The sequence below is a fragment of the Entelurus aequoreus genome, linkage group LG06, assembly GCF_033978785.1.
Source record: "Entelurus aequoreus isolate RoL-2023_Sb linkage group LG06, RoL_Eaeq_v1.1, whole genome shotgun sequence".
NCBI classification, from domain to species: Eukaryota; Metazoa; Chordata; class Actinopteri; order Syngnathiformes; family Syngnathidae; genus Entelurus; species Entelurus aequoreus.
The window spans coordinates 44,078,891-44,102,285 of NC_084736.1; the positions used below are offsets into that span (position 1 = coordinate 44,078,891).

The following is a 23,395-nucleotide window of genomic DNA, read 5'->3' on the forward strand; positions in this document are numbered from 1 at the left end:
TTTTTTTACAATGGACTCTCTTTAGTTTTATCCTACTTCTAAATGTGTGTTTTAACTCAGTGGTCCCCAACCTTTTTGTAGCTGCGGACCGGTCAACGCTTGAAAATTTGTCCCACGGACATTGTCAGCATTGTTTTTGTTTTTTTTTGTCATAAAGAAATACAATCACGTGTTCTTACAGACTGTATCCCTGCAGACTGTATTGATCTATATTGATATATAAGTTAAAGTTAAAGTTAAGTTATAATGTAAGAACCAGAAATATTAATAACAGAAAGAAACAACCCTTTTGTGCGAATGAGTGTGAATGAGTGTAAATGGGGGAGGGAGGTTTTTTGGGTTGGTGCACTAATTGTAAGTGTATCTTGTGTTTTTTATGTTGATTTAATAAATATATATATATATATATTTATTTATTTTTTTCATAATTTCTTGTGCGGCCCGGTACCAATCGACCCACGGACCGGTACCGGGCCACGGCCCGGTGGTTGGGGAACACTGTTTTAACTCATGTGCAGCACTTTGTAAAACTTGTATTGTTTTCTAAAATGTGCTATAGTGTGCTAAAGTTAATTTAATTGGATAAAAAGGATAAAAATATATATATACATACAATTAAAAACAAATTGTTATTAATTAGTATTAAGATATATTTTTGTTTGCCATTATTTAAATTGCTGCTTATAGTACAATGTTCTTTGAAAAATTGCGTGCGTCTTGTTTACATCCGGGTCGAGTTTTCGGTACATCCCTTGTAAATAGTGGGCAAATAATAGGCTAAATATATATCCATTCAAACTGTAACGACCTGCTGACGGTAATGTTTAATGTCCGTGTGATTTTGATTTAATGTCAGTTGTCCGTGCCTGAGAGGTGATTTGCGGAAAATAAGGAAGTGTCGTTGTGTGTACGGCGGGGAAGCCCGGATTCACGAGACGAACGTGTTGTTAGAATTGTGCCATTTGTTATCATAACATTTGTAATAAAAGTTACAAAAAGCGTCGGACGTTGTGTATTTTCCTCTGCTGGCTACAATATATTATATTACTTTATGTTCAAAAGAAATAGACAAAAAACATTTTTTAAGATGTGGCAGTAAAAAAAAATGCACCACATTAAATTACATTAAGGGGAAACCCTGCAATATATCAGTTCCTCCAGGAATTCACAAAGTCGTGATTGCACCAATTTACGCAAATTTAACAAATCCCTGCAAATAATGCGTGACCATGCAACTTTGTGCAATACCCGCAACTTCCAGGCATATTTTGGCCAATCAAATTTGTCTCTGAGCGGTGCTAAAACACAAACTCAACTGTCTAATCAAAACTTATGTTTGTTTCTTGCATAGACAAAGCAGGAACAACAACATGTAACAATATATCAACTCTATTTCTTAACAGCACAATTGTCGTGAGCTCAGACCTACTTCCAGTTCCTGTCTACGGCGCTAAGCCTTCTGGGTAATGAAGTATATAAACATTTAGCAACACACTGGCGTCTTCACTTTCTTGTTATTTATATATATTTATTTAACTTTATTTATTTAGGGTAAGACAATTAAAACAGAATCTTATTTGCAATACAGACCTCGCAAAGAGTCAGCATTTACACATTAGAGATGTTGAAGTGTGATGAAGATCTCTAATCGTCTCTAATTTACTAACAAAAATCAGTGCTATAGATCACTCAACAGTTCACAATTGCTCCTAATGTGCGCAGACAAATGTGTCGGAACATAAATTAATGTAAAGATAGACAAACACTGTAAGCCTTAAATAAACATGGGAAATGCCTGCAACTTCCTTTGGTGGTGTTTCTATCTGTATTTATAATAATTATTACTGTTAGTAGTTAAACTTAATTAAAACGGTTTGGTTATTTGACAATGACCTCTGAGTTTGTGCTTTTACTGCAATCTAGTGTCTACTTTATTGTCTGTGGTATAAAATGAGTAAAACATCAATGCAGTATTTGTTAACCAATTTGTGTTGCAATCCTGTGCTTTTTGAAGCTAAAGTTTCCGGAACTGATTAATCAAAATGTGCATGTTTGACGCCTAAAGTACGCTTTTAAACGCTAAAAGTGCATATGTCGTAGGGCTGGGCGATAAAACAATATCAATGTATCGCGATATTCACGTAATCGATATCAATAAAACATTTTAAAAGATTTTAAGTGCGCCTTATAGTCCGGAAAATACGGTAGGTCATATTAATCAGTTCCAGGATCCAACGTGCCCCATTAACAACACTTTTGGTTTGCATCACAGCTCTGATGTAGTCCTACCTGTTTGTGCATCTCGATGTTAAGTCCATACGACATTTCGTAGTACTGGAAAACAAATATCAAAGCAAGGTGAAACTAATGTGTGATCCTGTTTTTGGCATTGATACAAACGCGCATGGCATGAAACTCACCATGACGTAGTGTCTCTGCATCTCCGTCTTCTCACCTGCTAGTTTCTCACACTCCATTTTCAGACTGTGAAGCAGATGGAGAAATCAGTGTAAGGCGCAAACACACATTCAGCAAACTCTTTTGCAACGTCGTCGTCACAAAAACAATGTCAGGATGTAAAAGCCGAGGGCGCGAGCGACCGCACCCTGCTACTTAAATGTGGCGTTCTGCATCTCGCCAGCTTCCCTCGCAGACACTTACTCAGCATGTACTGTGCGCCTCGGTAATTAACGGATCAATAGCAACCACACAAACCTCAACATAAGGCCTGAACTGCACAATCGGCAAAATAACTACCATATAACAAAGATCCATATCACAAGTGTGGTTACACGAAAGCTTAACCCTTTCCTCCTATTTGGATGTCTATGACAGGAAGCGCTCCACTTACCACCAGGACTCCTTCGTAGTGAGTGTTTTATGAGATAATAGTCAGCTGAAGCTGATTAGAGCAGGTGAAGGAAGGATGCTGATGCGACAATAAGGTGGAGAGGAAACATACTGTGCTAACGTTTGTGGCTTTTCCGAGCCATACCAAAGTTAAATGAAAGACGCATTCGCCACAGAATTTTAAATTAATTCAGAAGACAATGGCGATAATGTATGTTGTTTTTTTTAAAGACAACGGACTAATGCAGATCTGGGAAATGTACGGCCCGCGGGCCACATGCGGCCCATTGAGATTTTCAATCCGGCCCGCCGCACGTTCTACATCATTTTTTTAGACCTTTAACATCAAAACTCTAGCCGCCATTATGATGTGCAGTGCTATTTTTAAATGACCGTAAGTCTTGAACTATAGAAAGTATTTCAATGGTTGAAATCTGCGCTTTTGAGTGTTATAGGAGTTATTACGGTAATCTACGTCACAGCAGCTCAGACGAGGAACAAAGCAGAGTGGGGGGGGTTTGTTTTCAAAGCAGCAAGCCCGAAACGCGTGTGTCAGAAACAAATGCGGAAGTAAATTTGTACAACAAAGTTCTGCATTAAAGTGATAATATATAATATTGTAGGTGTTTATTACACTTGTTTATTACATTTTTGTTGTGTTTTGCTTGATTGTAAAAGATGTCTATCGAGGAGCTGGTCTGAGAAGTAAAACAGGAGAGATGTTCATATGTTAAAGGCCTACTGAAACCCACTACTACCGACCACGCAGTCTGATAGTTTATATATCAATGAGGAAATCTTAACATTGCAACACATGCCAATACGGCCGGGTTAGATTAGTAAAGTGCAATTTTAAATTTCCCGCGAAATATCCTGCTGAAAACGTCTCGGTATGATGACGTTTGCGCGTGACGTCACGGATTGTAGCGGACATTTTGGGACACCATTGTGGCTAGCTATTAAGTCGTCTGTTTTCATCGCAAAATTCCACAGTATTCTGGACATCTATGTTGGTGAATCTTTTGCAATATGTTTAATGAACAATGGAGATAGCAAAGAAGAAAGCTGTAGGTGGGAAGCGGTGTATTAGCGGCCGGCTACAGCAACACAAACACGTAGCGGCTACGTCGTAGCCGGTGTTTCATTGTTTACATTCCCGAACGATGACAGTCAAGCTTTACCATTGGCCTGTGGAGAACTGGGACAACATAGACTCTTACCAGGAGGTCTTGGAGTTGGATACACATGCTTGTGGAGATGGGACAACAGAGACTCTTACCAGGAGGACTTTGAGTTGGATACGTGCTACCGTGAGTACGCAGCTGCGGCTTCCAAACATTTGATCGCTTGCCCGTACGTGCGTGCCGCTATGTGCATGTCACGTACGTAACTTGGGGGAAATATATGTGCTGAATGAACTTTGGGGAGGTGAACGGTACTTTGGGCTGTGGGACTGAGTGTGTTGTGCGGGTGTCTGATTTGTATTGGCGGGTTATATAAACGGGAGGGGGGAGGTGTTTGTTATGTGGGATTAATTTGTGGCATATTAAATATAAGCCTGGTTGTGTTGTGGCTAATAGAGTATATATATCTCTTGTGTTTATTTAGTTTTAGTCATTCCCAGCTGAATATCAGGTCCCACCCGCCTCTCACAGCATATTCCCTATCTGAATCGCTTCCACTGCCCTCTAGTCCTTCACTCTCACTTTCCTCATCCACAAATCTTTCATCCTCGCTCAAATTAATGGGGAAATCATCGCTTTCTCGGTCCGAATCGCTCTTGCTGCTTGTGGCCATGATTGTAAACAATGTGCAGATGTGAGGAGCTCCACAACCTGTGACGTCACGCTACTTCCGGTACAGGCAAGGCTTTTTTATCAGCGAGCCAAAAGTTGCGAACTTTATCGTCGATGTTCTCTACTAAATCCTTTCAGCAAAAATATGGCAATATCGCGAAATGATCAAGTATGACACATAGAATGGATCTGCTATCCCCGTTTAAATAAGAAAATCTCATTTCAGTAGGCCTCTAATATTCAGTGTTTTATTGTTCATAGTTAATATTGTAAATCTCACTTTATTTTAATGTACATTTTGGGTGTCCTGTTCAGTAAAAAAACTGTAAAATTCTATTCCGTTTTTTTGAGGTGGTCCGTCACAACTTTTGTAGAATTCCATCGGACATTGTGACTTTTAGTATTAGTGTTCCTGAAAAAAATGGGACCCCAACACACATAATGTACAGCAAATATTTACATCTAAATGTGTATATATCATTTATACACACATACACATTGGCCCCCCCATATACATTTTTTCTCTCAATGTGGCCCCTGAGTCAAATATATTTGCCCAGCTCTGGACTAATGTATTTTTTCATTTTCATATTCAACCATTTCAAAACTTTTCCAGCACACTGCAACAAATGCTGTCTGTCCTCAAACTCCCTGCGCTCAATTAATCATCCGGGGCCTCGTGTTTTAAGGGTTGCGTGGATTTCCAATTTTTTTAAAAAATGGAGTAATCTCAAATATAGAAAAGTGCGTGTGCAAAAAAAAATAAAAAATCACATGTATTAGGCCCTGTTTACACTGCACACCAAATCAGTTTTTTTGTGCCCTCAAGTGACACAAATCAGATTGTTTTTTTGCCAGTCGAACAATCCAAAGTGCTTAAAATCTGATCTTTTCATGTCAGATTCAGGTCACATCAGGAGGTAATCCTGAATCCGATTGGAATCTGATCTTTTCAAATGTGACTTTTACACGCAATAAGACCTGAATGCAACCCGAATGTGACTTTTTCGTCAGCTCTAGGCAAGCTACATCACTCGTGTGCGCCAAGATAGACGCAGTCGCCAAGCGGAAGTGGATATTTCATCACAACATCCGGGTTCGGTGAGCAAAGTCTATTTAAGACAACCAAATTTTCGGTGCATCACTTGTCATCCATCCATCCATCCATTTTCTTCCGCTTGTCCGAAGAAAATCTCTCAATGCTCCTCTCAATGTGGAGGAGCAGCGGCTTTACTTTGGGTTCCCCCCGGATGGCTGCGGGGGCAGCAGCCTAAGCAGGGAAACCCAGACTTCCCTCTCCCCAGCCACTTCGTCCAGCTCTTCCCGGGGGATCCCGAGGCGTTCCCAGGCCAGCCGGGAGACATAGTCTTCCCAACGTGTCCTGGGTCTTCCCCGTGGCCTCCTACCGGTCAGACGTGCCCTAAACACCTCCCTAGGGAGGCGTTCGGGTGGAATCCTGACCAGATGCCCGAACCACCTCATCTGGCTCCTCTCGATGTGGAGGAGCAGCGGCTTTACTTTGAGCTCCCCCCGGATGGCAGAGCTTCTCACCCTATCTCTAAGGGAGAGCCCCGCCACCCGGCGGAGGAAACTCATTTCGGCTGCTTGTACCCGTGATCTTGTCCTTTCGGTCATAACCCAAAGCTCATGACCATAGGTGAGGATGGGAACGTAGATCGACCTGTAAATTGAGAGCTTTGCCTTCCGGCTCAGCTCCTTCTTCACCACAACGGATCGATACAGCGTCCGCATTACTGAAGATGCCGCACCGATCCGCCTGTCGATCTCACTATCCACTCTTCCCTCACTCGTGAACAAGACTCCAAGGTACTTGAACTCCTCCACTTGGGGCAGGGTCTCCTGCGCAACCCGGAGATGGCACTCCACCTTTTTCCGGGCGAGAACCATGGACTCGGACTTGGAGGTGCTGATTCTCATCCCAGTCGCTTCACACTCAGCTGCGAACCGATCCAGTGAGAGCTGAAGATCCTGGCCAGATGAAGCCATCAGGACCACATCATCTGCAAAAAGCAGAGACCTAATCCTGCAGTCACCAAACCAGATCCCCTCAACGCCTTGACTGCGCCTAGAAATTCTGTCCATAAAAGTTATGAACAGAATCGGTGACAAAGGGCAACCTGGGCGGAGTCCAACCCTCACTGGAAACGTGTCCGACTTACTGCCGGCGATGCGGACCAAACTCTGGCACTGATCATACAGGGAGCGGACCGCCACAATCAGACAGTCCGATACCGCATACTCTCTGAGCACTCCCCACAGGACTTCCCGAGGGACACGGTCGAATGCCTTCTCCACAAAACACATGTAGACTGGTTGGGCAAACTCCCATGCACCCTCAAGGACCCTGCCGAGAGTATAGAGCTGGTACACAGTTCCACGACCAGGACGAAAACCACACTGTTCCTCCTGAATCCGAGGTTCGACTATCCGGCGTAGCCTCCTCTCCAGCACACCTGAATAGACCTTACCGGGAAGGCTGAGGAGTGTGATCCCACGATAGTTAGAACACACCCTCCGGTTCCCCTTCTTAAAGAGAGGAACCACCACCCCGGTCTGCCAATCCAGAGGTACCGCCCCCGATGTCCACACGATGCTGCAGAGTCTTGTCAACCAAGACAGCCCCACAGCAACCAGAGCCTTAAGGAACTCCGGGCGGATCTCATCCACCCCCGGGGCCTTGCCACAAAGGAGCTTTTTAACTACATCAGCAACTTCAGCCCCAGAAATAGGAGAGCCCACCACCAATTCCCCAGGCACTGCTTCGTCATAGGAAGACGTGTTGGTGGGATTGAGGAGGTCTTCGAAGTATTCCCTCCACCGATCCACAACATCCGCAGTCAAGGTCAGCAGAACACCATCCTCACCATACACGGTGTTGATAGTGCACTGCTTCCCCTTCATGAGGCGGCGGATGGTGGTCCAGAATCGCTTCGAAGCCGTCCGGAAGTCGTTTTCCATGGCTTCCCCGAACTCCTCCCATGTCCGAGTTTTTGCCTCCGCGACCGCTGAAGCCGCACACCGCTTGGCCTGTCCGCTGCCTCAGGAGTCCTATGAGCCAAAAGAACCCGATAGGACTCCTTCTTCAGCTTGACGGCATCCCTCACCGCCGGTGTCCACCAACGGGTTCTAGGATTACCGCCACGACAGGCACCAACTACCTTGCGGCCACAGCTCCAATCAGCCGCCTCGACAATAGAGGCGCGGAACATGGTCCATTCGGACTCAATGTCCAGCACCTCCCTCGTGACATGTTCAAAGTTCTTCCGGAGGTGGGAATTGAAACTCTCTCTGACAGGAGACTCTGCCAGACGTTCCCAGCAAACCCTCACAATGCGTTTGGGCCTGCCAGGTCTGTCCGGCATCCTCCCCCACCATCGCAGCCAACCAAAATGATTCCCGGGCGCGGCGCCGCTGCTGCCCACTGCTCCCCAAGGGGATGGGTCAAATGCAGAGGACAAATTTCACCACATCTAGTGTGTGTGTGACAATCATTGGTACTTTAATCTTAATCTTAAACTCACCACCAGGTGGTGATCAGTAGAAAGCTCCGCCCCTCTCTTAACCCGAGTGTCCAAAACATGAGGCCGCAAATCTGACGACACAACTACAAAGTCGATCATGGAACTGCGGTCTAGGGTGTCCTGGTGCCAAGTGCACATATGGACACCCTTATGTTTGAACATGGTGTTCGTTATGGACAATCTGTGACGAGCACAAAAGTCCAATAACAAAACACCGCTCGGGTTCAGATCCGGGCGGCCATTCTTCCCAATCACGCCTCTCCAGGTTTCACTGTCGCTGCCAACATGAGTGTTGAAGTCCCCCAGTAGAACGAGGGAATCACCCGGGGGAGCACTCTCAAGTACTCCCTCGAGTGAACCCAAAAAGGGTGGGTACTCTGAGCTGCGGTTTGGCGCGTAAGCGCAAACCACAGTCAGGACCCGTTCCCCCACCCGAAGGCGGAGGGAAGCTACCCTCTCGTCCACCGGGTTGAACTCCAACACGCAGGCTCTGAGCCGGGGGGGCAACAAGAATTGCCACCCTAGCCCGTCGCCTCTCCCTGCCGGCAACGCCAGAGTGGAAGAGAGTCCAGCCCCTCTCGAGAGAACTGGTTCCCTAGCCCTTGCTGTGCGTCGAAGTGAGTCTGACTATGTCTAGCCGGAACTTCTCCACCTCGCGCACTAGCTCAGGCTCCTTCCCCCCCAGCGAGGTGACGTTCCACGTCCCAAGAGCTAGCTTCTGTAGCCGAGGATCGGACCGCCAAGTGCCCTGCCTTCGGCTGCCGCCCAGCTCACATCACACCCGACCTCTATGACCCCTGCTATGGGTGGTGAGCCCATTGGAGGGGGGACCCACGTTGCCTCTTCGGGCTGTGCCCGGCCGGGCCCCATGGGGACCGGCCCGGCCACCAGGCGCTCGCCATCGTGCCCCACCTCCGGGCCTGGCTCCAGAGGGGGGCCCTGGTGACCCGCGTCCAGGTGAGGGAAATCTGGGTCCTTTGTTTTTATTTTTCATTGAGGTCTTCGAGCTGCTCTTTGTCTGATCCCTCACCTAGGACCAGTTTGTCTTGGGAGACCCTACCAGGGGGCATAAAGCCCCCGGACAACATAGCTCCTAGGATCATTGGGACACGCAAACTCCTCTTTCACGGTAAGGTGGCAGCTCAGAGAGGAGTACTTGTCACTTGATCACTTGTCAATAGTTTGCTAATAGTAGGCCAAATGTAATATATGAATATATATTTTGATCCCAAAGAAATAGTGATTGTTGAAGGACCGGAATTGACGCCGAATTTGCTTACATGTGAGTTGAAAAATAAAACTCCCCTAGATCCTCCCAAATATGTTACACTATATACATCCATTCATACATTGTATTACTTCAATTTATTTTCACGTAGAAAAACACTAATTTTTAAGGTCTTGCAATTTTTTAAATTTGTAGTAGTAGCGACTTCCTCCCGGTCAACTTTCTTTGTTTTCACTTTAATGAAGTGCGCATGCAAGTGACGTCGAGGCCACATTGGGGCCACATTGGAGTATGTGTGCGTTAACACTGTCATCATCATAGGCATCCGTCCGTCAGTAGTGACGATGGGTTGCGCCTGGGGGAGTTCATTCTTTCTTGCAGCGGCGGCTGTGGCTGTACAGCCCGACTCTGGAGTGACAGTCTCTGGTGCAGTTGGCGCAGACGTATGGGGAGGGTTCTGACGCAGGAGCAGGTCCCGCGTCCAGCAGTTTCCGCTTTTGTCTCCTCGCCTGCAACAAGGAGATGTGCTTCTCCTCGGCACGGCGGGTTCCTGTAGCAACAGTCTGCCTCCAAACGTTGCAGTCTTTTGCAGCTTCCTCCCAGTTGTTGTGGTCGATGCCTGCCTGTTTCATGTCACGTTTGCACACGTCCTTGAAACGCAGTCGGGGGAGACCAAGGGGTCTTGAGCCTGTTGACAGTTCACCGTACAGGACAGCTCTGGGGAGCCGGCTGGGGTCCATCCTGTGGACATGGCCAAGCCATCTGAGGCGGCGTTGGCTGAGCATGGTGAACAGGCTGGTGGAGTGAGCACGGTCTAGGACTTCCATGTTGGGAACTTTGTCCTGCCATGAGATTCCCAGGATGCGGCGAAGACAGCGCAGGTGGAAGCTGTTTAGCTGTTTCTCATGTCTGGTGTAGGTGGTCCAGGCCTCGCTGCCATACATCAGTGTGCTAATGACGCAGGCTTGATAGACCTGGAGTTTAGTGCGTGTGGATAGCTGGTTGTTCGACCATACTCTATTGGACAGCCTGGCCATCACTGAGGCGGCTTTCGCAAGACGGGTGGCACGTTCTGTGTCGAGTGACAAGTCACTGGAGATTGCGGATCCAAGGTATGTAAAGGTGTTGACACATTCCAGAGTCTGATTGTCGACGGAGATGGAGAGTGGAGTTTCAGCATCTTGGCCCATGACATTGGTCTTCTTTAGGCTGATGGTGAGACCAAACTCTTTACAGGCAGATGAAAGCCTGTCCATCAGCCTCTGGAGCCCGGACTCTGTGTGGGATGCTAGAGCTGCATCATCAGCAAAAAGCATTTCCCTCAGGAGGACACTGGTCACCTTGGTCTTGGAGCGCAAACGGGCAAGGTTGAAAAGTTTCCCATCAGCTCTCGTGTGTAGGGAGACACCTTCAGAACATATGCCGAAACACTGTAGTCTGATAAAAATCACATTTTATTTTAAGTATTAAAGGCCTACTGAAATGAATTTTTTTATTTAAACGGGGATAGCAGATCCATTCTATGTGTCATACTTGATCATTTCGCGATATTGCCATATTTTTGCTGAAAGGATTTAGTAGAGAACAACGACGATAAAGATCGCAACTTTTGGTATCTGATTAAAAAAAAGCCTTGCCCCTACCGGAAGTAGCGTGACATAGTCAGTTGAAAGGCTCCTCACATTTTCATATTGTTTTCAATGCAGCTAGAGCGATTCGGACCGAGAAAGCGACGATTACCCCATTAATTTGAGCGAGGATGAAAGATTCGTGGATGAGGAACGTTAGAGTGAAGGACTAGAATGCAGTGCAAGACATATCTTTTTTCGCTCTGACCGTAACTTAGGTACAAGCTGGATTCCACACTCTCTCCTTTTTCTATTGTGGATCACGGATTTGTATTTTAAACCACCTCGGATACTATATCCTCTTGAAAATGAGAGTCGAGAACGCGAAATGGAGATTCACAGTGACTTTTATCTCCACGACAATACATCGACGAAACACTTTAGCTACAGAACTAACGTGATAGCATCGTGCTTAACTGCATATAGAAACAAAATAAATAAATCACTGACTGGAAGGATAGACAGAAGATCAACAATACTATTAAACCATGGACATGAAAATACACGGTTAATGCTTTCCAGCCTGGCGAAGGTAAACAATGCTGTTGTTAACGACGCCATTGAAGCTAACTTAGCAACCGGACCTCACAGAGCTATGCTAAAAACACTAGCTATCCACCTACGCTAGCCAGCCCTCATCTGCTCATCAACACCCGTGCTCACCTGCGTTCCAGCGATCGACGGTGCGACGAAGGACTTCACCCGATCACAGATGTGGTCGGCGAGACGGAGGAAGTTAAGGTGAGTTCAGCGGCTAGCGCGTCTGCTATCCATCTCTGTCCTCCTGGCTGTGTTGCTGTAGTCCGCCGCTAATACACCAATCCCACCTACAACTTTTTTCTTTGCAGTCTCCATTGTTCATTAAACAAATTGCAAAAGATTCACCAACACAGATGTCCAGAATACTGTGGAATTTTGAAATGAAAACAGAGCTTTTTTGTATTGTATTCAATGGGGTACCAATACTTCTATCAACCGTTTACGTCACGCGCATACGTCATCATATCTAGACGTTTTAAACCGGAAGTGTGGCGGGAAATTTAAAATTGCACTTTATAAGTTAACCCGGCCGTATTGGCATGTGTTGCAATGTTAAGATTTCATCATTTATATATAAACTATCAGACTGCGTGGTCGGTAGAAGTGGGTTTCAGTAGGCCTTTACCAATCAGCTGGAAAAAATCTGACTAAAAAAAAATCAGATTTGGGCCACTTTGGCCTGCGGTGTAAACATAGTCTTAAAGTGTATGCACTAGTAGTGTCAAAAAAAATTGTTCGTTCGAATCGCGATTGTTTGTAACGATACTCAATCGATTCTAAGTAATCAAAAATAGTTGCTTTTTTTTTATTTGTCCATTCTAACCACTCAGGCAAATCATATTGTTGATGTAGATGATCATATCTGCTGTACAGATTTACTTAAGAAAAGGGAAGTGTTGGATACTTGACTTGTTTGTATTTGACTTTTTTTAAATGTTTGGTTAGCATTTTGTTAAATAAAGTCAGTTTTCTTTTAAGTAATATGAAAATGTATCAAAGCTGTTTGCCTATTTTATTGAAGAATGTAATTAATCATAGAACTGGCACCCAACATTATTAAAAAGTATTGATTTTGAATCGAGAATCGTTTCTGAATCGAATCGTTACCCCAAGGAATGATATCAAATTGTGTGGTGCCCAAAGATTCACAGCCCTAGTGTGCACGCACTAATCCAAGCACATTCCTTTTTTTTTATCCTAATCAAAGTGAAATTGACCACTCCCAGGCCACACCCCTTTATAAATATGCAAATCATATTGAAATTAGCAATGTGCCTGATTTTACACACTCGCCCAAATCAGAATTCCCCGCCAAGCAGTAGAAGGCGCTTCTTTCTGGCGTTTTAAAGTGAACAAGAGGGGGTCGAGTGGGATAAAGTGCATGAGCCTGTCGATGCAGCGTGTTCCGAGAACCGCACACAGGATGAAATAAAACAGAAATGGTCGGACGTCAGGGAAGGTGAATTGGACGATGCAATGTGCATGGCCAGTACAGACGAGGGGATCGTAGATAAAATAGTGCTCCACCTCATTTGAAAATATAGTTGCTGCAGATATGTACAACTTTAGAAGAGGCCTTTATTTACCCCCGAGATAAATATGATTTGTGTAATTTACAACAAAATGTTAAAAAAGTAGCCTGCTCACAGCCAGAATAGAGTTTCATGTGAAAATTATGTAATATTTGCTTTGCAATCTTTTCAATTTAAACATGCTAGCAAATCAAAAAGGATGCAAACGACTTTGACTCTTGTTTATTTAATCAATGTATTATTATAACACAGGAAAGCTACTTGTGCTCGCAGGAACACATTCTGACAGCTATATTTAGCAAAAATTATTGCCTATATAAATGGATAGACGCCCTTACAAATAATAATACAAATCATCAAACGCATTGGCGAAAAAGAGAGTTTTGTGTCCTTGCCACGATTTTTTTACATTGTTAAATTTTGGCTAATCCCAAACGACCACCTCGGTGTTGCCAAAGTATCCACTGCCTGTAGAAATGCAGTTTGAAGCAAGAAGTTGGCATCTGAGTCTTAATAAAGCTCATCTTTGCCGTGAAAAAGGGCGTACACCAAGTTTTTGTGCATACTCACGCTTACTACATGAGGTCCCTGGTAATTGAATAACACCTTCGAGAAATTATTGCATATATTTTCTTTTATCAATATAAATTTGGACAAATAAAAACATAATGCCTTATCTCTTATTGACGCCTGATACCTCTCTGTAGTTTAGTAAATAAAGACCATAGGTAGGGGTTGGGAAAAGCTATTGATATGGCAATTAGAATCAAATCACAACTGCATGGTGTGACCGGACCTTTAAATTCACAAACATAGTTTCTCCCGGCCGCCACAATAGAGTGCATGAAACAGTAGTGTCTGGGCGCCATTAACAGCAACATGTTAATGTTTAAGATGAGCATTTATTAGAAAATAAGAATTAAAGTTATGGCAAGCAGAAAAATAGTCACTATTTTCCCTAAAATATACATTGATGCTAAAAAGTTTTAACAGATTACTCAATTAATCAAACAAACTAATCAATAGATTACTAAAATAATCGATAGCCACAGCTCAAATGGCAATATATCGCGATAGTTGTTCTAACAATATCGTTTTTTTAGTGTCTCAATATTGTTTTTTTCTTAACTTTTTATTATGTCATGATTAGGGTTGGGTCACGTTTGAATTCGAACGATTCAGATTCCGATTCTTTGTTTTGATTCCGATTCCTGACGATTCCCGATTCCGATTCTTTTAAGAGGCAGGGTCAAAAAAAAGTTTAGGATATTTTAAATGAGCTAGCTAATCTACAGTCTTTCTGAATGAAATAGTCTAACATTCTCCATCAATTTTAATTCTATTAACTTTTTATGAACGTTACTATAAATTCCTCACAGGGCTGTTTTCAACTAGAATATAAATATCAAATATATGAACTTGAATATAAATATTATAAATTATGAATACATTTTCCCAGGGGTACACTTTCCTCAAGAGTGCTTTATTTTTGAAAACCTCATGAAAACACATTTACACATAAGTGTATGATGCCGCAGGAAACCTCATGAAAACACATTTACACATAAGTGTATGATGCTGCAGGAAACCTCATGAAAACACCTTTACACATAAGTGTATGATGCTGCAGAAAACCTCATGAAAACACATTTACACACACAAGTGTATGATGCTGCAGATACTTAAAAATGTTACCGTGCTCCCACTGATGGGCTAACCTGGTGCAGAAAAGCAAATAAACAATAAGAAACAACTTGCAAAACCCAGTCCAGATTAGCAGCAGGTACAGTATAAAATCAGAGACAGTTCTTGTTTAGGAAAATGACCATATCCGCCTTCTCAGGCAGGATGCGTGAGCGTTCTGGACAGATAGTGTCTCCTGCTGTGGAAAATACACGTTCGCTGGGTGTGGAAGAAGCTTGAACGCATAAATAGTAGAAAGCAAGATCTGACAGCAAAGGATAAGTCTTTTGTTGGTTCCACCACCATGCAGCAGGGTCGTCAGACATAAGTATCGGTGGAACGTCCTGGTACATCTGCAGTTCTCTCTCCACTCGTTTCTTGATGGACATGGAGCTCTGTTATTTCGCGGTTATTTCATTTTTTTTTGTAAAGTAAAGCCACACTTTCGACCGCCGACACCCGCTATCCATGCTTGAGCTTGACTGACTCGCTCGGCTATGCTAACACTTCCGGCGGTGGGCGCTTCTTCGTTGGTGTTCAGCGGCTTCTTCTTCCGGTTCGGCGGACATATTTTTTTCCGGTCGGCGGACTGGGTATCGAAAATAGGAATCGAAATTTAAACTTTTGAACGATTCCGGGAGAATCGGAAAGTTAGTCCCGGTTCCAATCGATACTCAATACTCGATACACAACCCTAGTCATGATTTGGGCCGATTGTACGTAACTCAAGAACGACTATCTCTCTGTGCTGCTTAGTGGTGAGCAAGACAGTACAAGAAGTGTACCGAAGTAGAGGTGAGGTTTTCTTTATATTTAACTGTTTTTTTGCAAAACATTTTCAGTACAATTGGAATAAAATGGAAACATATTATTTTAATTACATATTTATTTCACTCTGTTTGTCCAATGAATTAGTACTGTCATCTAGAGTACACCTTGTATTTTGTTTTTTATCATTTAATTGCAATGGTTTTACAAAATGATACAATATATTGTTGATGTTTTTGTAGTCAACAGTTACAGTGAATGTCATATATTGAAAAAAATATAAATAAAAATAAGTACAGAAAATAAATTATTAAAAATGGTAGTACAAAAAAAGAACTACCATTTCTATACTTTTATGCACAAATATACAGAGAACTATACTCAACCTAATTGTATACAGCATATCATACTCATTATGTCATCATTTAAATACATTTTAAATATATCACTGAATTAGATAGTATATCGCAATATATCGTAATACTGTATGGTATCGCAACTCAAGTATCGTGATATGTATTGTAATGTCATTGCAAATATCCTGCCCTAACCACAAGCTAGTTTGTATCAGGAACTGTGGTGTATAAGTACTCAAAAGAGATGATTTTGTTTAATTGAAACAAAACATCTGCTTTGTGATAGCAGAGCAAGAACAAAAAAACTATTTCAAGTTTAATTCATAACTTCATCTAACAAGCAAACTTATCCAAGGAATGGTTATCCACGATTCAACAATTTTGACGAATTACAGGCATCCACAGGAAACACAAAATATATTATTTTCCTTTGGGTTTTTTCCAACAGTGCACCCTCATTAAAAAAAAAAACATCTGATACAGTCAATATAACAAAAAAACAACCAGTGGGCAACAGTCACCAAGCAGGTGAGTGGGCAATAATTACATGATGGCGGCCAGAGGTGCAGGGTGATTATTATGCATTGGTATGGCGCCTGTGGGTTCCGCCCCCAGCCCAAATATTTCACAATTCATCATGTTGGCTAAAAAATTATTTCACACCTCTTGCACTTGCAGAGGAAGACGTGCAATGTGGAGATTGATAAGGTTTACCTGTGGTTAGTCACTGGGCGTATAATAGAGGAAACTGGGGCAAATGTGGGTTTGAGTTGGCACGTTGTTTGCAGTTGTTTGTGGGTGCAGCAGTTGGGACGTTTGGCGGTCTTGGTACGGAACATCTCTGTGTGGAACTTGCGTGTTTGCCCCGCGCTTGCGTGGGTTCTTTCCGGGTACTCCAGCTCCCTCCCACACCCGGAAAACACGCAGAGTAGAGACCGTACATCGTTTACTGTGAGTGTGAATTTGTTTACACATGGTGTGTGATTGAGCACCAGTCCAGGTTAACACAGCCTTTCGCACTAAGTCAGTATAGAGAATGGATGGACGGATGGTAGAGAAGCTACATGTGGCGACCATGTACGCCGAGTACGTGCTAACTTAGTAGTAGTACTTTTTTTTAGAAGTGGCATTTAACGACTATGCTCTCATTTCCATTATATTAACGATTTATTGTCCTCAAAACACTAGTTGTGTATCAAAGTTGTTGAACATAAACAGTGTGTCCAGTTTTATGATAGTGACTGACGCTACACTTTATGATGGTGACACTTAGGGCTGGGCGATATGGCCTTTTTTTAATATCTCTATATTTTTAGGCCATATCGCGATACACGATATATATCTTGATATTTTTGCCTTACCCTTGAATGAACACTTGATACATATAATCACAGCAGTATGAGGATTCCAAGTGTCTACATTAAAACATTCTTCTTCATACTGCATTAATATATGCTCATTTTAAACTTTCATGCAGAGAGGGAAATCACAACTAAGTCACTTTAGCCAAACTGTATTTATTAAACAGTTATTAAGCAGTGGCACAAACATTCATGTCATTTCCAAAACAGAAAGTGCAAGATAGTCAGATACATTTTAAAACAAGCTATACGTGCACTTTTGTACATGATGACACACAAGATATTTCAATAAGTGTCACATAAAAATTAACTACATATCAAATAGTATATGTCCTACGGTGTTGATGTGGAAATAGTTGCTTCGGCATTTAGTTGGTGTGGCACCGAACGGAGATGTTGACATGATGTAAAGACATATTCCCGCTTGAAGCCAAACCACCGTGCTGTTTTTCTAGGGAATTAATTATTCCACCATTTGTTACCAATATTGCACCTTCTTTCTCTCGTATTACCACTCAAACCACACCGATCCAATTTTTTGGCCACATATCTGATCCTATTTCGAGTTCCGACTCGCACTTTGACAATATATTTTTGAATTGAAAATGTTTTATAAGAAGTAAGTAACTAAAGTAAGGCAATTTTATTTACAGAGCACAATTTGTACAGAAAGCATGTAAACATTATTTTTTTTTTATAAAGCTTATATTAAATTTGCTAATATTGTGCTAAATCAGATGATGCATTAAATGTGTGATATCGAATGCTTCATATAAAAATGTACAAAGCCATTGTGTATCCAGAGACTAACTAAACGCTAAAGACTTACAGACTTTGTAAATAATTACAAAATACACCCAAATTTGTTTTTAATAATAAGAACAACAAAAAGAAAAATGTTGATCTAATCATTTTATTATCGTTTATCTACTGATTTTCATCAATAGTGTCGATATATGGACTGATCGCCCCAACGTTACGTTGAAGCTTTAGCGGTTAGCTTCTTGTTGTCCTGCTCGGTGTGTGTGTGTAGCATGCTTAGCCATCCCTTTTTCTTTAGTCCTTCGGAGAAAACGGTGGTGAGGATTAATATCTTAGAAGCGGCTTCACACTGTGGTTGCAGCTTGTTCTCGAATTGGAGCCAGTGTTCTAGCAAGACATGCACCCTCTGGAATTCATTCCTCACGATTCTATTACAATTTAGGTGCTACGATTCGATTATAAATGTATTATCTATAAACCTTCAATTATCTTATTGTATATTAATATTATTATCATGTATATTGTTAAAATACGGTATATTAATATTATATATTCTAAATGTATGACATTTAATTATTATTAATATTAATGATATGGCTACTGACGTATGTAGTATGTCGTGATTTCAGTTTATTGTATTTAGTGCGCACAGCATAGATATGTATGTATATATATATATATATATATATATATATATATATATACATATATATATATATATATTTATATATATATATATATATATATATATATATAAATATATATATATTTATATATATATATATATATACATATATATATATATATATATACACATATATATATATATACACATATATATATATGTATATATATATATACATATATATATATATATACACATATATATATATATATATATATATATATATATATATATATATATATATATATATACACATATACATATATATATATATATATATATATATATATGCGTATATATATATATGTATATATATATATATATATATATATATATATATATATATATATATATATATATATATATATATATATATATATATATACATATATATATATACACATATACATATATACATATATATATATATATATATATATATATATATATATATACATATATATACACATATATATATATATATGTATATATATATATATATATACACATATATATATATATATATATGTATATATATATACACATATATATATATATATATATATATATATATATATATATATATATATATATATATATATATACACATATATATATATATATATATATATATATATATATATACATATATGTATATATATATATATATATATATATATATATATATATATATATATATATATATATATATATATATATATATATATATATATATATATATATATATATATATATATATATATATATATATATATATATATATACTTAGTTCCAGTGAAAGGAACTTTGAATGTTCCGGGATACCAAAACATTTTGGACAATTCCATGCTTCCAACCTTGTGGGAACAGTTTGGTGCGGGCCACTTCCTCTTCCAACATGACTGTGCACCAGTGCACAAAGCCATGTCCATAAAGACATGGATAACTGAGTCTGGTGTGGATGAACTTGACTGGCCTACACAGAGTCCTGACCTGAACCCGATAGAACATTTTTGGGATGAATTACAACGGAGACTGAGAGCCAGGCCTTCTCGACCAACATCAGTGTGTGACCTCACCAATGTTCTTTTGGAAGAATGGTTGCAAATTCCTATAAACACACTCCGCAACCTTGTGGACAGCCTTCCCAGACGAGTTGGAGCTGTAATAGCCTATGGGTTAGGAATGGGATGGCACTTCAAGTCCATATGTGAGTCAAGGCAGGTGGCCAAATACTTTTGGCAATATAGTGTATATGTATATACTGTACTTTTTAAAATGTATATTATGTTTATAAACTCAGGAAATATGTCCCTGGACACATGAGGTCTTTGAATATGACCAATGTATGATCCTGTAACTACTTGGTATCGGATCCATACCTAAATTTGTGGTATCATCCAAAACTAATGTAAAGCATCAAAAAACAGAAGAATAAGTGATTATTACATTTCAACAGAAGTGTAGTTAGAACATGTTGAAACAGAAAATAAGCAGATATTAACAGTAAATGAACAAGCAGATTATTAATCCATTTTTACAGCTTTTCCCTCATATATTTGACAAAATAATAGAATGATAAATGACACAATGAGTTACTGCATACGTCAGCAGACAAATTAGGAGCCTTTGTTTGTGTACTTACTACCAAAAGACAAGTTGTCTAGTATGTTCAATATTGTATTTAAAGACACAATTGTTCTTTGATTGCAATAAGAAACATTTGTTTAATGTACCAAAAATGTTTTTGTTAAAATAAAGCCATTAATGCAATTTTTTGTTGTCCCCTTTATTTAGAAAAGTACCAAAAAGTATTGAAATACGTTTTGGTACCGGTACTATAATATTGGTATCGGGACAACCCTATGTATTACAGTGACCAAAAATAGTAAATATACTTGTTGAACAAAATCTATGCCTTGTTTGTAATTAATATTTAGGCCTACTATGCTATTGTATTATAATGTTGGTCATTATGGTGGTACTTGAAAAGTGTTTTCTGAGGTGGTACTTGGTGAAAAAAGTTTGGCAACCAGCCATGCATTTTAGGCTAATTATTTTTACCGTTTTGGTTTGGGTCGTGGTATATAAAAAATGCAGAAAAATAACCGCAACATGTCAACGTTTTTTACCTTAATTGCTATGGTTATTTTGCGCACCAACGCATGGGTGCACAAGCTCAGTAGCGTTGGGTAGCAAATTTTCATGGGTACAGTAGGAAATATTTCTAGAACACCGACATTAAACCTCCAGAAAATAGTTCTCAGGTTTCTCTGTTTAGATTTTCGCACTTTGCACTTTTCTGTTACACTTTATTAAGCATTTCTTACATATTCCTTATTATTGCACCTTCATTTTAAGAGGTGTAGAATTGTGTTTATGTTGTTTGTTTAGAGTGTTTTCCATGGTTGTGATGACAATTCATTTCTGCCTTGATAGCTGAGAGGAATATAATCAGAGGAAGGTTACATATTAAACTAAAATATTTCCATTTAATATATTTTTCTCCTGGTCCTCATTTTTGATAGCTCATAAAAATATCGACCGATATAGAATACATATATCGCGATACAGTTTTCGAGTATAGAACTCCTTTACACACAAATAAAATCGGGTCAACCACCCTTTATTTCAGGCCTGGGCAATTATTTTTACTCGGGGGGCCAAATTTTGAGAAAAAAATGTGTCTGAGGGCCGGTATATCTATTTTTAGGAACACTAATACAAAACCTTACAATAATATCTGATTGAAAGCTAAAAACGTTATGACAGATCACCTTAAAAAACAGAATGGAATTTAAAATGTTTTAATGAATGAGACACCCAGAATGTACATGTAATTAAAGAATGTGGGATTTACAATATTAACTATGAACTTTAAAACCCTGAATATTAACATATGAAAGTCACACCCCCTCTTGATCAACATAGTTTACAATCAAGCGAAACGTAACAAAAATGCAACACAAACAGCGAAATATGAACACGAAGGGTAAGAAATAAACCCACCTACAATCTGATATATCTGATATATCAATAAGCTTTAGAACTTTGTTGTAAAAATGTCCTTCTGCGTCTGTCCCTGACACCCGCATTTCAGGCTGGCCGCTCTGGAAACACTGGAAACGCACCCACACTGCTTGGTGCCTCGTCTGAGCTGCTGTGACGTAGACTACCATAGCAAATATTTTCACTCAAAGGGTCCAAATTTAGAAAAAAAAATAATGTGTGTGGGGGCCAGTATATCTATTTTTAGGAACACTAATATAAAACTGATACATCACTAAGCTTTAGAACTTTGTTGTAAAAATCTCCTTCCGCATATGTCCCTGACACCCGCATTTCAGGCTGACCCTCTGTGGAAACGCTCCCCACCCACACTGCTTGGTGCCAGTCTACGCTGATGTGACTTAAGATTATAATAGTAACTAGTATATCATGCAAAAGCGCAGATTCCAACCATTGAAATACTTTGTATAGTTCAAGACTTATGGTCATTTGAAAACATAATGGCAGCAACAGTTTCCATCTTAAAGATCTAAAAAAATTATTTGGGAATGTTCGGTGGGCCAGATTGAAAAGCTTAAGGGGCCCCGGGCTTTATTTTACCCAGGACTGCTTTATTTTCAGGGATCTGGCAACCCCAGCACTTAACACTCACCTGTGATACTGTGCCTGCAGAAACTGGAACTCCTCCTTGATGCGGTCGCAGGACTCGGACACAGTGAACTTAAACGGCTGTCCAGGCTGGTGTACGACCTCAAGTGGAACCAACACAACCCAAGAAGAAGAAGAAGAGAGGAAGAACTGAGGTACGAGTGTCAAGACCACAATGGCCCCCTGTCAAGTTGTCTATGTTTTCGGACACAGACGTCCGTCAATGAGCCCAACTGTCCTGGCAATAGCACACAGTGGCACGGAAAGTCCAACCAAAGTCATTACGCATGCGCACTTCAGTGGTAGTTTATTTTTTTTATTTATTTTTTTTATTTATGTATTCATTAATATTATTATTTTTAAATTGTATTTATATATTTGTATTTAGCTTTTTATCTACTTACCGGATGCCGCGCCGGAGGGTACATCTTGCTCAAGTCTCTAATCATTAAAAAGGCATTGAAAAGTTCCTCCACGTGAAAATAAGAAACAAAAGAATGAAACGTGGCTCTTTCTCCTGTGCGTCAATAAAAAAAAACAAATCAAGCCGCCTCGGACCTTCGGCGGGTCGCCATTCTTCCGGAGGTGGTTTAGTTGAAGGGATGAGAGAATGTTCCTCTCGCAGTCACTTATGTTGTTGAATTTCCTCTTCTAATCGTCGTCTTCCGCCATGTCGTGACCCCACTTGCCCGCCTGCTGCTGGCCAGCCGGTTAATTTCCTACTTCCTCCGTTAATGTTCACACATCCCGGCGGTGGCGACCACTTCACCGACACTGACGGATCTCACCCCCACCTTTCAAAAAGCACATTTAGAAGCAGCCAGTCAAACGAGCTCAATTACACATTCACGACGTTTACAACGCCAAGTCCAGCGAGCGTGTGTGGGATTTGTAGTTTGGACGTAAGGGAGTTTCGTGCGTGAATCGGATGAAGAGAACTACAACTTCCTGCTTCTGGGATAAAGAGGGGGCGGTCATTAACGGCAACCAATAGCGAGCTAGAAGTG

At 40.7% G+C, this 23,395-nt stretch overlaps 1 protein-coding gene and 1 long non-coding RNA gene across 7 annotated transcripts in view; one reads left to right on the plus strand and one right to left on the minus strand.

Annotated features, from left to right (window-relative positions):
• LOC133652231 (transducin-like enhancer protein 4) overlaps positions 1 to 23,282 on the minus strand; it is a 115,864-nt gene extending 92,582 nt beyond the window's left edge. For 2 of the 6 annotated variants that reach the window (XM_062050750.1, XM_062050749.1), the window contains exons 1-4: positions 22,793 to 23,280; positions 22,393 to 22,490; positions 2,421 to 2,484; positions 2,290 to 2,334 (exon numbers count right to left, since the gene is read on the minus strand). In XM_062050750.1, coding sequence (XP_061906734.1) covers positions 2,290 to 2,334; positions 2,421 to 2,484; positions 22,393 to 22,490; positions 22,793 to 22,837 — 252 coding nt within the window. In that variant the 5' untranslated portion in view covers positions 22,838 to 23,280. Of the gene's footprint in view, positions 1 to 2,289; positions 2,335 to 2,420; positions 2,485 to 22,392; positions 22,491 to 22,792 lie in introns of all 6 variants that reach the window. The other 4 variants (XM_062050747.1, XM_062050748.1, XM_062050746.1 and 1 more) reach the window with 4 other exon arrangements.
• The window catches only part of LOC133652234 (uncharacterized), a 7,672-nt gene continuing 6,655 nt past the window's right edge, over positions 22,379 to 23,395 (plus strand). Inside the window, exon 1 of the long non-coding RNA XR_009826549.1 lies at positions 22,379 to 22,543. This is a non-coding gene — a long non-coding RNA (uncharacterized LOC133652234). The remainder of the gene's footprint in view (positions 22,544 to 23,395) is intronic.